Source organism: Helicoverpa zea, chromosome 12, assembly GCF_022581195.2.
Source record: "Helicoverpa zea isolate HzStark_Cry1AcR chromosome 12, ilHelZeax1.1, whole genome shotgun sequence".
Lineage (NCBI taxonomy): Eukaryota > Metazoa > Arthropoda > Insecta > Lepidoptera > Noctuidae > Helicoverpa > Helicoverpa zea.
This window is the reverse complement of record NC_061463.1, coordinates 11,456,660-11,471,563: the sequence shown is the minus strand read 5'-3', so window position 1 is coordinate 11,471,563 and position 14,904 is coordinate 11,456,660. Positions and strand designations below refer to the sequence as shown.

The window sequence follows — 14,904 nt, the reverse complement described above, 5'->3', positions numbered from 1 at the left end:
TGAAGACATAATAATATTTTTTTCCCCTGAAACAACTATTCATTTTATAATATTTTTATGGTCTGACAACACTCCAGTAATGACAACTTTGTGCACAGTAGTGCATTGACGAGCTGTCAAAAATTAAACGCAAATCAGAATCGCAACATTTTATATCTAAGTATCTACTCAGTGAAATAATGAAGTTATCAATCGAATCATGTCGATTACGACACAATCACTAGTCTACGTTAGTGTTCGACGCTCGTGATCCAGCTGTGCACGCACTCGGCGACATGTATTGTTTGCAATGGCTAATCCCTGTGCTCCTGATCCCGAAGCCCGTGAACCCGGCTTTAGTGAACACACACGTCATGTTCATGGTGTTGTATTTAATAGGATTCTTCCTCGAGAGGAAGCCGTGTACCGTGTGCAGTGTCGTCTTCCTCGCAGCCGTGATATTAATTTGTTATAGCGGCATCGGTAACTGCTTGTTCTGGGCCAGTCAGTGCGAAGAGAAGTATGATACTTAACTGTGCCGCCAGTTCTTCCAGAGTTACCTACCCAAGTGCTCAAAATGCAAAATACTGCCCTTGCCAAGGAAGGGCCAGAAAAAATCATGAAAATGTGAGGCTGAACATCAACACCATTGCCTAGTGCATGGTTAAAAATTTTATGATTTTCTTTGTATATTTTTGTAAATAGATGTTTTTTATTTATTTACATCTCGTACCATAATAATGTTGTATTGAATATGAATATTCCAATTGGAAATAATGTGCCGATCTGTACTTAGTATCTGTATTGTTATGTTGGTAATAAAACATTATGTACATATTGTTGTTAATACTTCTAATATTATTATAATGTGAATTACTATTAGGAAAATGGTTTTGTTTTATTGAATTTAATCATATCTATCATTCCACAGTTTGGGTGATCGGATCCATACTTTACAAAATATTGCAGTTCTCACTAACGTTGCAGCAAAAAGAGGTTTAGCATTCATTCATTATTATTTATTGGCTTCCCATCTATTTCATTAAGCACCACCATTGGTAATTGCACTAAAGATGATGAGCAAATAATATGAATTGCTCCTTGTAAAACATTGACACTCAGCTGCATCAGGTTAGACTGAAAGCCGACTTAGTTGGGAATAGGCTATTCAGATGATGATAGTAGATTTACCTACCTATACTTCTCAATTTTTCATTTAATTTAAATTATAATATTTGAAAATTATCATGTCCCAAAGAAGGCAATACATTTTTTAAATTGCATTTAGGGAATCTTAACCAAAGGCTAGGTAGGCTAGGCTAAATGACCTAACATATTTTCTTGTAATATTCCTTAAAAAATGAGTAGGTGTTATCAAGATTTTAGTTAACTTGCTGATAGTCTTAATAATTATCAACATTCTTGATAACATTACCTATAGGTAAATATTTATCAGATATCAGTCCTGTCACGTTATTTATTTCCGTAATTATCACAGTAATAAGTTGTCTGCAGTTGTACCAATAGAGACAGATAGATAATTAACAATTACCTTTGATGTCTCCTATTCAGCACTAGCTTGTATACCTTTACATACATAAACACTAGGTGGGTACATTATTCTTATATGTAGGTACATATTGTATATCAATGGGTATATACCTACGATAAACATTTATTTTTCCAACAACAGGCACCATTGCTCTGAGATTTACTCTAGCCACCATTATAAAACGTAGTTTTAAAAAAGTTCTAGCTTTTGTACCACCTTTAAACCACCATCCCAAACAAAATTAGTGGACTAAACCTATTACTAAAGCGGTGCTTCTTAAAACCACGTTTTATAATAAGGTGGTATGGTAGGTGTTCATTGCCTAAGCCCACTCCAAGACTTGCACTATAAAAAGAATAGGTACAAAGCTTTTTTATTAAGCTACATTACATCTAAATAAATCTGAGCAAAATTAAATTAAAAAGATAGGTAATCAAGCCTGTTTTTAATTTTGTACGTCGTATAGGTACCTACACGCTCAAACACAGTGACAAGAGGCGTGTTCTGATATTATAAATAGGTAAGTAGTATTTATTTTGAACGTCGGAACGGCAACAGTGCTCGGGCCGGGAATCGAACCTACAACTTCTGAGTTCAGTTTCGCTTACGAGTTACCTACGCTTTGGCGACATGAATATAAAATTGGCCGAAGCCAGGTACTAAATAACGACAGACCTCATTTACTAATACATAGTTATCTAATGCTAACATTAACCTAATTCCAAGGAAATACTTCTGACTAAATCACATTAAAATGGAATCAATTAATTAGACAATCTGAATAGGTAATGTCCCGATGTGACCATTGCACGGAACGGCTCGATGTCGTGTTTGATATCTTTATTAGCTTCAACCGGCGTCCTGTGGGAACTCCCTCACGCGCCTGGATAAAATAAAGCAAATCATACTTTTAAGGGTTAACCCTTTACAATAACACTCAAAGAATCTTTTGAATCAGAGTAGTACCTACTTTTTTAAGAATGCGTATTCAAGCAAACAAACTCTTTCTTTATAACTAGCCGTTTTCCCGCGGTTTCACCCGCGTCTCGTGGAAGCTACTGCCCGCACCGGGATAAAATATAGCCTATGTTACTCGAAGATAATATAGCTTTCTAATGGTGAAAGAATATTTAAAATCGGTCCAGTAGTTTTTGAGTATATCTGTTATGGACCATGTGATTAATTCGGGCATTATAAATAATGCCCGAGCATTATGAATAATGTCTAGCTTTATCGGGCCAAATGATTAATAACTATCTTAACTTCATTATTTATCACATTGCACGGGCATTATTATATTGCTACATGACAGTTGGGCAATTTGATAAAAAAGCTATATTTTACGCGGTGATATTTTCATTTGACTTTTATTAAGAGAAGATGTTAATTATGCCAAATAATAAGTCTAACCTCCCCACTCAGAGACATTTAATGATTACTTTACAAATCCTTCACTAAAGAATGGCTTAAGTAACCATTAAATGTCTCTGAGTGGGGAGGTAATTGCTTAAACTTTAGTTTATTTTGTTTTGTAATAATAAGTAATTTATATATATTTTATTTCTATAACAAATAAAATATCTTGACTTAGCGCACGAGGTTGTCGCCATGTGGGATGTCGACACGGCTGTTATTGTGCCGATTGTCATTACGACCAATGGTCTAAAAGCCAAGAGCCTCGACCAACACCTCAGGAGGCTTTCGTTGGGCGGCTGGATCAAGGGATTGATTCAGAAGGCAGTACTCCTTGATACGGCGCGTATTGTGAGGAGGTTTCTGTCTCTGGGACCCTAACCACCGGTACCTTGGACCCTGTGCCCGATATCGGTGGGCATCATATAAGATTTGTTGTAAAATTTTTGTTTTTTAATAATATTTTTTGTTATATTTTTAATGACTTTCCTTAACTTTAAAATGCAAAAACTAGTAAATTTTTAAGGCCGAAGTCCTTTATAATTAATCCAAATCATGAGGCTGATTATTTAAGTGGTTTGATATTTCATCATCTCGGGCATAGGACGTCCACTGTTGAACATAGGCCTCCCCCTTAGATCTCCACAGATACCTGTTGGGGGTGACCTGCATCCAGCGTCTTCCGGCGACCTTTATAAGGTCGTCTGTCCACCTTTGTTAGTGGACGTCCTATGCTGCGCTTGCTAGTCCGTGGTCTCCACTCCAGCACTTTACGACCCCAACGGCAATCCGCTCTGCGAGCAATATGGCCAGCCCATTGCCACTTCAACTTGCTAATCCGGTGGGCTATATCGGTGACTTTAGTTCGTCTACGGATCTCCTCATTTCGGATTCGATCACGTAGAGAAACACCGAGCATAGCCCTCTCCATAGCTCGTTGAGCGACTTTGAGCTTTGAGATGAGGCCGATAGTGAGAGACCACGTTTCGGTGCCGTAAGTCATCACTAGCACACATTGGTTGAAGACTTTCGTCTTGAGGCACATACCTCATGTCGGACGAAAAGACATTGCGTAGTTTCCCGAACTCTGTCCAGCCGAGTTGGATTCGGCGGTTGACCTCTTTCTCGAAGTTGGACCTGCCTAATTGGGCTCTTGTCCTAGCATAGCGTTTGATACTTAGTTTATTTTAAATTAAATGGCAATAACCATAAAAAAAATTGAAATTAGATATGTTTGTATTACTTTGCCCAAAAGGTCACGGGCAATATGTATAGTGCCCGGTCAATTTGATTATTTAAATAATATTATCAAATAGCACTCTCATATTGGGCATTTTTCATAATGACTGGGCATTATGTATACTGCCCAATTTATCACTTGGTCCATAACATATCCATTACAACCAAACAAACAAAGTTTTCCTCTTTATAATATTACGAGTATATAGTATAGATAACTTAGATGAGTCTGATTGGAGGGCTACAAATTATTATCATCCTTGTTATTTAACTAGTTATATAGTATGTATACCTAAACCATTTGGGTAAAAATTGCAAAAAGGCTGATGTTGGGGTTGACTATCGCAGTTACAAACAACTTTTGCTACTAACAACCAAATTGGCCTTTGTTCAGTAATTTTTAACCCCCGACGCAAAAACGACGGGGTGTTATAAGTTTGACGTGTCTGTGTGTGTGTGTGTGTGTGTGTATGTGGCATCGTAGCTCCCAAACGGATGATCCGATTGTAATGCGGTTTTTTTTGTTTGAAAGGAATGTCATTCGGGAGTGTTCTTAGCTATGTTTGGTGGAAATCGGTTCAGGTCTTCAAGGTCATCAGCTCGTTTGTTAGGTGTGATAGGAATGTTACACGCTCAGTTTACTTGCAAGCATATGTGGGATCTGAAATTTGAAATACTAATGTCTTCTGGAACCACTGAGCTGGTCTGCTGTTAGGACACGAAGATAGGAGACGTAACCCTGAACTGCCGTTTAGTAAACCCATCGAGTTTGGGCTCGTTGAATTTGTCTTGACGAGTTCTCTTCATGTTTCTGATTGACGAGAACCTGATGCTGGAAATGGGATGTGGCGGATGAAACCCTGGAATGCCGGAATGAAACGGATAAACCGATTTATATTTTTGCTGAAAATCTAGAATGACCAAAGGTTAATCTTTGTTGTTTCTCAATCTGTGCAATTCTCCCAGAGCTGGTTTGTCATGAGGATTGTTAAACAGCTTCTTTTGGCCGAGATCGCATATAGCGACCCCATCTTAAAATAAAAGAAATTAAATGAAAGAAGGAAAAATTAAGGAGCTCCTTCAAAAAGCATGAAATAAAATAAAATTATAAATTTAAAAAAACCCCCGACCCAAAAAAAAGCACGCAATTATTATGACAAAAGGTTAAAAACGCTAAACCCTATGAAAAGCAAAAAATAACTTTTAACACTACGTAAGTACCAACTAAAGCATGTCAGACTAAACTAAATTTTGACGTGTCGGGGGACCGCTTTTTACCTTCAAAAGTACTTACATAAATCAAATGATACCTACCTAATTACAACATTCGTATTAAAAAAAACACGTATCTAAACAAAATTGTATAAAAAGTTATAAGAAGTATATGTAATGTAGTGTAGTAGTATATAATTACTTCTAACGTTAGGCTAATAAATTAGAGCGGTCCCCCGACACGACAAAATTTAGTTTAGTCTGACATGCTTTAGTTGGTACTTACGTAGTGTTAAAAGTTATTTTTTGCTTTTTATAGGGTTTAGCGTTTTTAACCTTTTGTCCTTTGCTTTTGTCATAATAATTGCGTGCTTTTTTTTGGGTCGGGGGTTTTTTTAAATTTATAATATAAGGAATTATATAATGGATGATTTAGTGCTCACAAGAATGATATTATGTTCCAGAAAAATCATCAATTTCTGTGGATATGCAGTGAAGGCGATTTACATTTTCAGAAAACAATCATCATCACCCTTTTTTAGCGTCAATCCTCTCACACTGAAGGATTGAGCATTAATCATTACATTTGCTCAATTTAGTTTGACGATTTCAGATACGTTATTACAATTCCTAAGATTTCACTAGCTTCCCATGGAAACTACTGCTCATACCAGTATAAAATTTAGCCTATATTACTCGGGAAGATTGTAGCTTTCCAAAAAAAAAATTTTTTTTTACCAGTCTGGTAGTATTTGAGTTCATCCATTAAAAACAAACAAGAATATAAATTTTTCATCTTTATGATATTATTAGGACTAAAATATTTTTAGAGCATGGGTGTAGTAACTGGTAAATAATGAAAACGCCATTTACACCAATAAGTTGTTTATTATGTGCGAGTATAATGATACAATCATCTTTGACGGTTTCTTAAAGTTAACTTAATATTTTGGATAGATGTTACATGACGAGATGGTACTTAGCGACGAATTACGAGCTTTACCTAATGTCCTGCAGCCACAACCTGGAATATAAAACAAATTATTTTATTAGAATATTAGACAATATGAATGTTTATAGGAAGTAAAACTCTGACAGGAACAGGGAGTAACAGAAATGGTGTACAGTTATCTGTATTTCATTGGGATTTTGTAGATGCAGTAATGAAGATTGATCTCTTTGTTGCCAGTGACTATGGATGTTGAAGTTTAAATGAGGTGTGTAAGGCTACAATACTGTAAGGTCAATGACATAGTGGGTAACAAAGGCTTTTGACCCACATTTACTAAACTAATTATTGTAGACAATTTACTGCTTGGTAAAGTTATATTCTGATGCTATTATAAGAAAAGTTTGTTCCCACTAATGACGATCTAATGAACAATGTTGAATCGCTGCATGTTGATGATTCAAAATATTTTCAAAATCAATGGCTGCGGCTCGAAAAATCCCTTAGACATGCAAAAAATTATCTAAATACGCGGTGTTGTTGATGATTATCACACAAATTCATAAAATAAACGAATTTATGAAAACAAGCCTAGAATTTTCGGCGACCTGTTTGAAAAGTAACCTCAAAATTGTATCTCTTTTGTTTGATGCACAATTGTAGTGAATTTTCTATGTGGGGTAGTTAGAATTTAAAGGATATTTACCGCTTATCGCAGTCTCCTAGCTTCACGCTCAGACTCGAGGAGGGTCAGGATATCGTCATCACGCACGGGTCCCTTCACGTTCCTGATGATCTGACGGCTGGTCTCTCCGATGAACTCTACCTTGACCTGGGTACATTGTCCCTGGGAGCCGGTACGGCCCAAAACCTTGACAACGCGGACGAGAACGTTTGGTTTGTCCATTTTACTTTGGATTTATCCAGTAATTCGTGGATAATACACGTGCACCGTGAATGGCGTGAGTGGAAAAGAAATTGACAGCTTTAGTGACGTAGTATTTTAGTAAGTGCTGAAAGGAACCAACTAATTAAATTAGTCGATTCTGGGAATGATATTCTCGTAGTGTATTTCGACAGCATAATCATAAAATTTACGGTTTTTGAAAACACAATCACTGCAAATTATTATTTACCCAATAAAATATTTTATGCTGTTTAGTTTCCCAAAGAATATTTCCTACTTTAGAAATTATATATTCCGTGTAATAAAAAACAAATAGTCATCCAAAATACCGTATACTATCGATTCGTTATTTTTATTTTGAGAAGAAACACTACGTAAACTTGATAAATGTACAGGTGCCCATAAATATTAAACTGTAAATAAAAGAACATATAATTACAAAATAGTATTCTTTATAAAATATTTACAAAAAAAATAATCAATTTATTGAATGTAAAAACCGATTTGCTTTCGATAAAAACGGTTTTAAGGTCTTCGAAAAATGGACACCACTAGGTGACATAAGATTCCACGTCAATCGAGTTGGAAAGAAAATTGGCATTTTGCCTCAAGTTCTTGCTCCGTTGGACTGTTTGTTACAAAAGTGAATGGCCTACTATCTTGTACGGTAGCCACAGCAGTTGAAAACACTTTAAATAATAAACTACACATTTAATCAAGATGAAGTTAATATATTTGGCGCTTCTGGTCCTGCCCGCGGCTCTCCTGTGTTTCCAAAGCGGTGAGTTAACTGTATATTTTTGAAATCTATGATATAAGAAGATAGAAGTACGTGGCATCCTATATGTTACGCTTTGTGAGAGAAAGTCTTCTTCCAAAACATTTTTATTCAAATTTAAAGCCAGATAGTATAGAGCCTAACTACATTTTTTTAGATACTGATTCTATAAAGTATTTGCCATTATTTGGTAACCTCTGCTTTGCTAGATGGGACATTTCACTAGATAACTATATTTTTAAAGTAAATATTTCATTACAGAAGCCTATTGTCCCCCTAACTGTGGTTGGGACACACCAATCACATTATAAAATAGAATTTTCTTATGACTCTTGTAAGCCTCTCACAATGTTATCTAGGTTAGCGAATTTCACTTTTTCTTTCATTTTATGAATGACACAGCTTCATCTGTAGTCATTTCTATATATGGTTGTTATAATAACTCTTTAAAATATACTGAAATCCTTGAACCTTCTGTTCAATGCCAAGTTTGAGGCCATTGAGTTTGCAAAAGCACCATATGCTTACATATTGTAAAGAATGAGTCAAACAATGTTTGTACAAGTTACCTAGTCGTACATGGGAACCCTAGCTTGTAATGTTTATATAAATATCCTGCAAATACAGGATATCGCTGAATAAGGCGAGATAATTATGTTTTTTCACGAATATTGACACCCTATGCTGGATAGTAATAATAGGATATCATTACAATATCATTCCTACTTAACTGTGATTCTTCTCAATACTAACAAATTCATAAAAATAACATTATGTCAAAACATCTACATGATATAACTGTTCCTTTCTATATACTTTCTATTTAACACTAATGTCCAAATTGAATATGCCACTTGATAATGAGATGCAATCTAGTATAACAAGAAACACAGTTAAATTCACATCCGTGCAGGACAGTTGCATGAAATAGGATTATAACATCTGTTATAAAACACACCTGTTATGAATACTCAACCTGTTTTCACTGAGTCTATGAATGTGAATATAATACACATTTTAATATTATAGGGAGACAGGGTCATAAAATAATATGATATCTTAATTTCATAGGATCAATTTTAATTTATTAAAGAAACCCAAATATGATCAATAAAAGCCACTTTTTCAACATATTTTTACATTAACAGAGATAGACATGCCTAAGATTTTTTTTACTATCTATGAACTATGAACTACTAACTATACTAACTATGATGTCTATGAACTTTTGAGATGATGACAAAAGAGAAAACATGCTGGGCTAACCCTATGATAAATCAGAAGGAGGATCATGAATGATGGCTTTCTACACTGACAATAGGATTAACCTATCTCAGACTCTATGTTCAATGCACATTAAAACTACAATATTCAAGTAATTTATGATAATAAATGTATAATAATAATTGATTGATACCTTTTCTATCAAATTACAGGTAACACAGTCCTAGCGAGAGCTGAGGAAGACGAGCTTGATGATGTAGTGGACATCGAAGGAGAGGATAACCAGGTGGTGGGAGATGACACGCTCGGGGACGATGATGACTCCATTGTTAAATCCTCACAAGATGTTGACACCACTATCCTGTTCACCAAACCTGTTACAAGCTTAGGAGATGCTGTTTTTGGTAAGGAACTTTAATTATTATTTGTTACTAACTGTTTCACAGATGTATCGCACATTTGTTTGACATTAAGTGAATTTGACTGTATTTTCCCCTTAAAAAAGATTTGATTGGATTTAGTAATAAGAGAGGGTATAAACTCGAAATATGTAATCATGGATAATAATAATTAATGTTAATTGGCTAATTTGTAATGAATATCATTAAGAATCGGTTTAGTGGGTTTTTTTGGATTGACTATGATATTTCAACAAAATTTTATATTTTGAAAAAAGTAAGATTTTTATGTCTTTTCAGCTGTTCTCCAATATTGTTAGTAAATACACCCTTTTTTTACATCATTAAATCAAATGTCATAAATCCCTATCAAATCACAACAGCTACTATCAGACTGGCACTCATCCAAGTCATCACAACATTGACCTAATACATAATTAATATATCAAATATCTCCTTCCAGATCTGCAAGCTGGTTACCCGGTAGAATTCCTGGTCGGATTCATCAACAAGGGTGCAGAGGACTACTTAGTGGAATCAATGGAGGCTTCCTTCAGATACCCGATGGACTACACTTACTACATCCAGAACTTCACCGCCCTGCCTTACAACAGGGAAGTGAAGCCAAAGCAAGAGGCAACCTTTGCATACTCCTTCATTCCTAACGAGGCGTTCGCTGGCAGACCGTTCGGCTTGAACATTCAGTTGAACTACAGAGATGCCAGCGGGAACTCTTACCAGGTTAGTGTACATAGCTAAAATGTTATATTCTAGCTTATTAGCTTATATAAACAGACATAAGAAAGTCAGAACACAAATATTGACCACTTGAAAAATTTCAACCTACAAAGAAGACGGATCAAAATTGCCCCACGTCCTATAACAATGTGACGTATCTCAAAAAAAAGATAAAAATGTTTAAAAAAATATGGCATACTCTCCAATTCATTTTTTTTACACCTTCATACGAAAAAAATGCTTTAAAAATTGTTCAGGCACTGTTATGAAAACATCGTTCATGGGACTATTTATGGACTATTTTATTAAATTATTTTTTGTTTTGATGGGGTATACCTCACAGATGGTCCCATAATCATCAGGTCAGGATCTGATGATGGAAACCCTGAGAAATCCAGGGCAACTTTTGAAAGTTGTAGGCATGCGCAGGATAAAAACTTGACTATAAGGTGTACGTCTTATAACAATATGCAACAGTGAAGGTTTGAAGCTGACTTGATGATGGCGACCAGAGAAGGGCGAGGGAACTGGACAATTGAATATGTGAACTGCCTCGTGTTTGGGCTTATATTATTCGTATTGATAAGAACTTTCCACTTATGCGGATAGTGACAACTGTGCTTGTCACTGAAAAGCCAAAAATATAAAAAAAAACTTATTACGATAAAAAAACTTCCAAAAACACTGAAAAGCAAAAAAAACTAGTCTTAGGAGCATCGGCCTAGAAGTCGTTGGGGAAATAAACTTAGGTACATCCATTAGACACCGACTTCTGAGGTAGTTTAAATATTTTGCTGTCGATTTCCCTCGACCTTCTCTGGTCTCCATCGACGGGTCAGCTCCAAACCTTCACTGTTGCATATTGTTATAAGACATACACCTTATAGTCAAGTTTTTATCCTGCGCATACCTACAACTTTCAAAAGTTGCCCTGGATTTCTCAGGGTTTCCATTATCAGATCCGGACCTGATGATTATGGGACCAACTGTGAGGTCCCTATCAAAACAAAAAATAATTTTATAAAATAGTCCATAAATAGTCCCATGAACGATGTTTTCATAACAGCGCCTGAACAATTTTTAAAGCATTTTTTTCGTATGAAGGTGTAAAAAAAATGAATTGGAGAGTATGCCATATTTTTTTAAACATTTTTATCTTTTTTTTGAGATACATCACATTGTTATAGGACGTGGGGCAATTTTGTATGAATTGTGATCCGTCTTCTTACTTGGAAATATTCCTGGATTCTCTGCATTTTTTATGGCTAAATGAGATAAACGAAAAGACTGACATATGTACTTTATCAGTCATATTTGTAATATCATAAAATCAATAAATTAATTCCAGGAAGCAGTATACAACCAGACCCTGAACATTTTGGAGGTGTCCGAAGGCTTGGACGGAGAGACATTCTTCTTATACGTGTTCCTGGGAGCAGCCTGTGTGCTAGCGCTGGTGCTCGGCCAGCAAGCCCTGGCGTCCCTCGCCCGCCGCCGCGCCCCTAGGGCTGCGCCCCGCCCGCTCGAGACAGGCACCGCTCAGGACGTAGATTACGACTGGCTGCCCAAGGAAGTCGTCAACCAGCTTAGTGAGTACTCACCTTAATAATTCAACCATGAGTGTTACTCTGAAATGTTTGACAATAGTAGTGACTGAGTCTAAAACATCGAACATTTTCATCAAAGTGCTTAAGTTGCAACTCGATAATTTTGCTGTCTCAGAAAAATCTAATTTAGTTCGTTCAGTTGGTTTGAAAAAAAAAAACAGATACCGTTTACATAAACCGAATTTAAGTTTTTTATAATTATGAAATATTTAGCTTGTTTATTCATAAATGTATTCTTTTGCAGAAAAATCACCGAAGTCACCCAAACAGTCGCCTCGTTTGAGGAAGGCGAAGAGATCAGCGGGAGACGATTAATTTAAACGTCGTATAGTAGCTATTAGTGTACACCAAGCACGCGGAGTGACGAGCGAATGACCGCGGAGGTTAAACTAACAATAGGCCTCAAAACTGCATAAGGCATAACGACACTTACCACTGCCTTAAGAAAATAAACACCATAGACATTTAATTTGACAGTTGGACAGGTCTATTATTATTTTAGTCTATTTTTTATATACAGACTGTGTGGTTTGTAGTTGCTAAGTTCAGTGTGTTGTGAGCGTAAATTATGGAACAAACAGTGTGGAAGCTTTTTAACAACGTGAGCGATAATGAGAATATTATTTAATAAAAATGTTAAATTTTTATTTGTATGTTTCTTTTTTATTTTACTGATTCTGTGGGACTTGAAAAAAAATCGTGGAAATGGAAAATGGACATACAATGGTCGACCCTTTTAGTCGTTTTGGAACTGTAAATTAAATTCAACTCTCTATCCTCGACTCTCACCAATTCACCATCAGGTCACCTCTAAAGCCTTTTAAACAATGCGGCCTTCATTGTTTTATAAACTTATTAGTAATAATAATCAAGTGGGTTATGCTGGACCCACAGGGAGCGCGTGATCTGCGTTTAAAGTCCGCCGAGGTATCCTCACCCTTCAGCCGCTCATGTACCTGTTGCCCTCTTGTTGCGATTTAGCGACTGATTCCCGGGGGCCCAGTAAGTGAGTTGGCGAGTCTCCACCTGCCATTTTTACATGTATTTAATACATTGTCATCAGCAGGTGCCATAGTTCCCGTAGTTTCCCCATTCCTAGTTCATTAGCATCCCATCACAATAGCCCAAGTATATCGTTTTCATCCATAGTTAGCAATAGTTTAGCACAGAACCGGATTGTCCTTGGGTACATTTCTGTAGTGTATACAGGGGTCGGCTTCCAGTCTAAGCGGATTCAGCTGAGTACCAATGCTTTACAAAGAACGACTGTCTATCTGACCTCCTCAACCCATAAGATATTAGACATACACTTAACTGTTACATTTTTAACCCATTCCTGCAATTTTGGAGAGTTGCCCTCGATCTCTTAGGTTTTCCATCATCAGATCCTGAATTTGATGCCATCGAGACTAGGATGGATACCTACCCTTTAAAACAAAAAAAAAAATCGAATCGGTTAGTAAACGATACGATGGAGTTATGAGCGATGCGTGAATCGTAGATTTAGGATCCCACCTTTTCTGCATACCTACAGTAGTTTACGTAGTGACATAATGTGGTATGAGTCTAAAAAACTAACACTAGGGGCCTGTAGTGGCCTCGTACACGTTTAAAACGCAAATATCAATGCTAAAAAATTATGGAGCAAAAACCCGGAATCGAGTGACACGACTAATGTTCGGTAAGGTAGAGCCGACATATTGTCAATGCATACTTGTCTTAGTCCTAAATCCAACATATGTTTTCGCTAAAACAAACACAAATTAAGTACAAAAAAATCATAACTATTTGAATATCACATAATGATGATAATTTAGTAATCTTTGATCACACTAATATAAGTAAAAAATATTTAAGTTTTAGATATCTATAGTCCGGGGACTTCCAGACATAGATTATAGAGTTTCTGCAGTCAGGGCGAGGCGGCGGTGCGGACAGTGCTGCCATTACACCTTTACTACCCCGTTTCATGGTCTTTTCAATACCTACCTAGTTTAGCCTGGGGCCCGATTCTCCTAATTTTACTTAAGCAACATACGAGTCACGTTCGACTCGATTCGACTGAGATCCAATCCCGACTCGATTACGATTGAAGCGTATGTGGCATTCCGCTATTTTTTCTTTGAAATAAACGTTTTTATCCTTTTCTGTCATTCAATAATGAATCATTTTGTCTGTAAATGATTACTATTGCAATATGATTGTAGAGCAAACTACCGTGTGGACCAAAATCACCAAAATAGCAGACCAATCGCAAACCAATCGAATGTCGTTGGAATAGGTACGATTGGTCTTATATTAGTAGCAGAATGTCCGATATGGTTAAAACTGCTATTGCGATCATATTGCGATTCGATTTCTATTCGATTTTGACATTATTAACTTAGGAGAATCGGGCCCCTGATCCCTACACTACTCACTAATTCTGATCTTAGTTCCACTGCACACCCAATTACAATAAAACACAACATGTATATCTAAGTACCTACCTACATACATTTCTATTTGTCAAATTATCACGAACGTGAACGAAGTATACCTAATGAAACCATTTCTACGTGCATCGCTAACAATTTTTATACTTTTATTCGGTTCGTTTTAGTACGTATGCTGAAAGTACCGGTCTAATAAGTCGCTATTTAAAGTCCTATTTAAAGTTTTCTTTAACCGCACGGGTCCCACACCACACCCACAAGGGCTGATCCAGAGGTCATGACCCCCAATTTTGTTATTATGTTTCTTAATATACAATAAATTATAAATTAGTGAAGTACCTACCTACTACGCATAATATAAGTTAGTTAAAAGGACATGACGATATAAAAAATATGTTATTCCGATTTCGACTTTTATCTAAAATGGAGTTTTAAAGACTTTTATGGCAATGCCTGAATATCTGCTCCACAGA

At 36.2% G+C, this 14,904-nt stretch overlaps 3 protein-coding genes across 3 annotated transcripts; 2 read left to right on the top strand and 1 right to left on the bottom strand.

The window, feature by feature from the left end:
- Positions 1 to 79: 79 nt before the first annotated feature.
- LOC124635069 (bladder cancer-associated protein) lies at positions 80 to 653 on the top strand. Its single transcript, XM_047170851.1, has one exon. It carries the CDS (start codon positions 276 to 278, stop codon positions 510 to 512), a length of 237 nt encoding a protein of 78 aa, XP_047026807.1. The 5' UTR covers positions 80 to 275; the 3' UTR covers positions 513 to 653.
- Positions 654 to 6,263: 5,610 nt separating this feature from the next.
- Positions 6,264 to 7,333, bottom strand: LOC124635317 (40S ribosomal protein S28). Its single transcript, XM_047171189.1, has 2 exons — positions 7,051 to 7,333; positions 6,264 to 6,419 (listed from the first exon to the last, which is right to left on the bottom strand). Exon 1 carries the CDS (start codon positions 7,249 to 7,251, stop codon positions 7,054 to 7,056), a length of 198 nt encoding a protein of 65 aa, XP_047027145.1. The 5' UTR covers positions 7,252 to 7,333; the 3' UTR covers positions 6,264 to 6,419; positions 7,051 to 7,053.
- A 506-nt stretch (positions 7,334 to 7,839) lies between these two features.
- LOC124635196 (translocon-associated protein subunit alpha) lies at positions 7,840 to 12,643 on the top strand. The gene is made up of 5 exons (XM_047171018.1): positions 7,840 to 8,032; positions 9,466 to 9,657; positions 10,115 to 10,392; positions 11,738 to 11,978; positions 12,241 to 12,643. The coding sequence occupies exons 1-5, from the start codon at positions 7,972 to 7,974 to the stop codon at positions 12,309 to 12,311; spliced, it is 843 nt and encodes a 280-aa protein (XP_047026974.1). The 5' UTR covers positions 7,840 to 7,971; the 3' UTR covers positions 12,312 to 12,643.
- Positions 12,644 to 14,904: the final 2,261 nt, after the last annotated feature.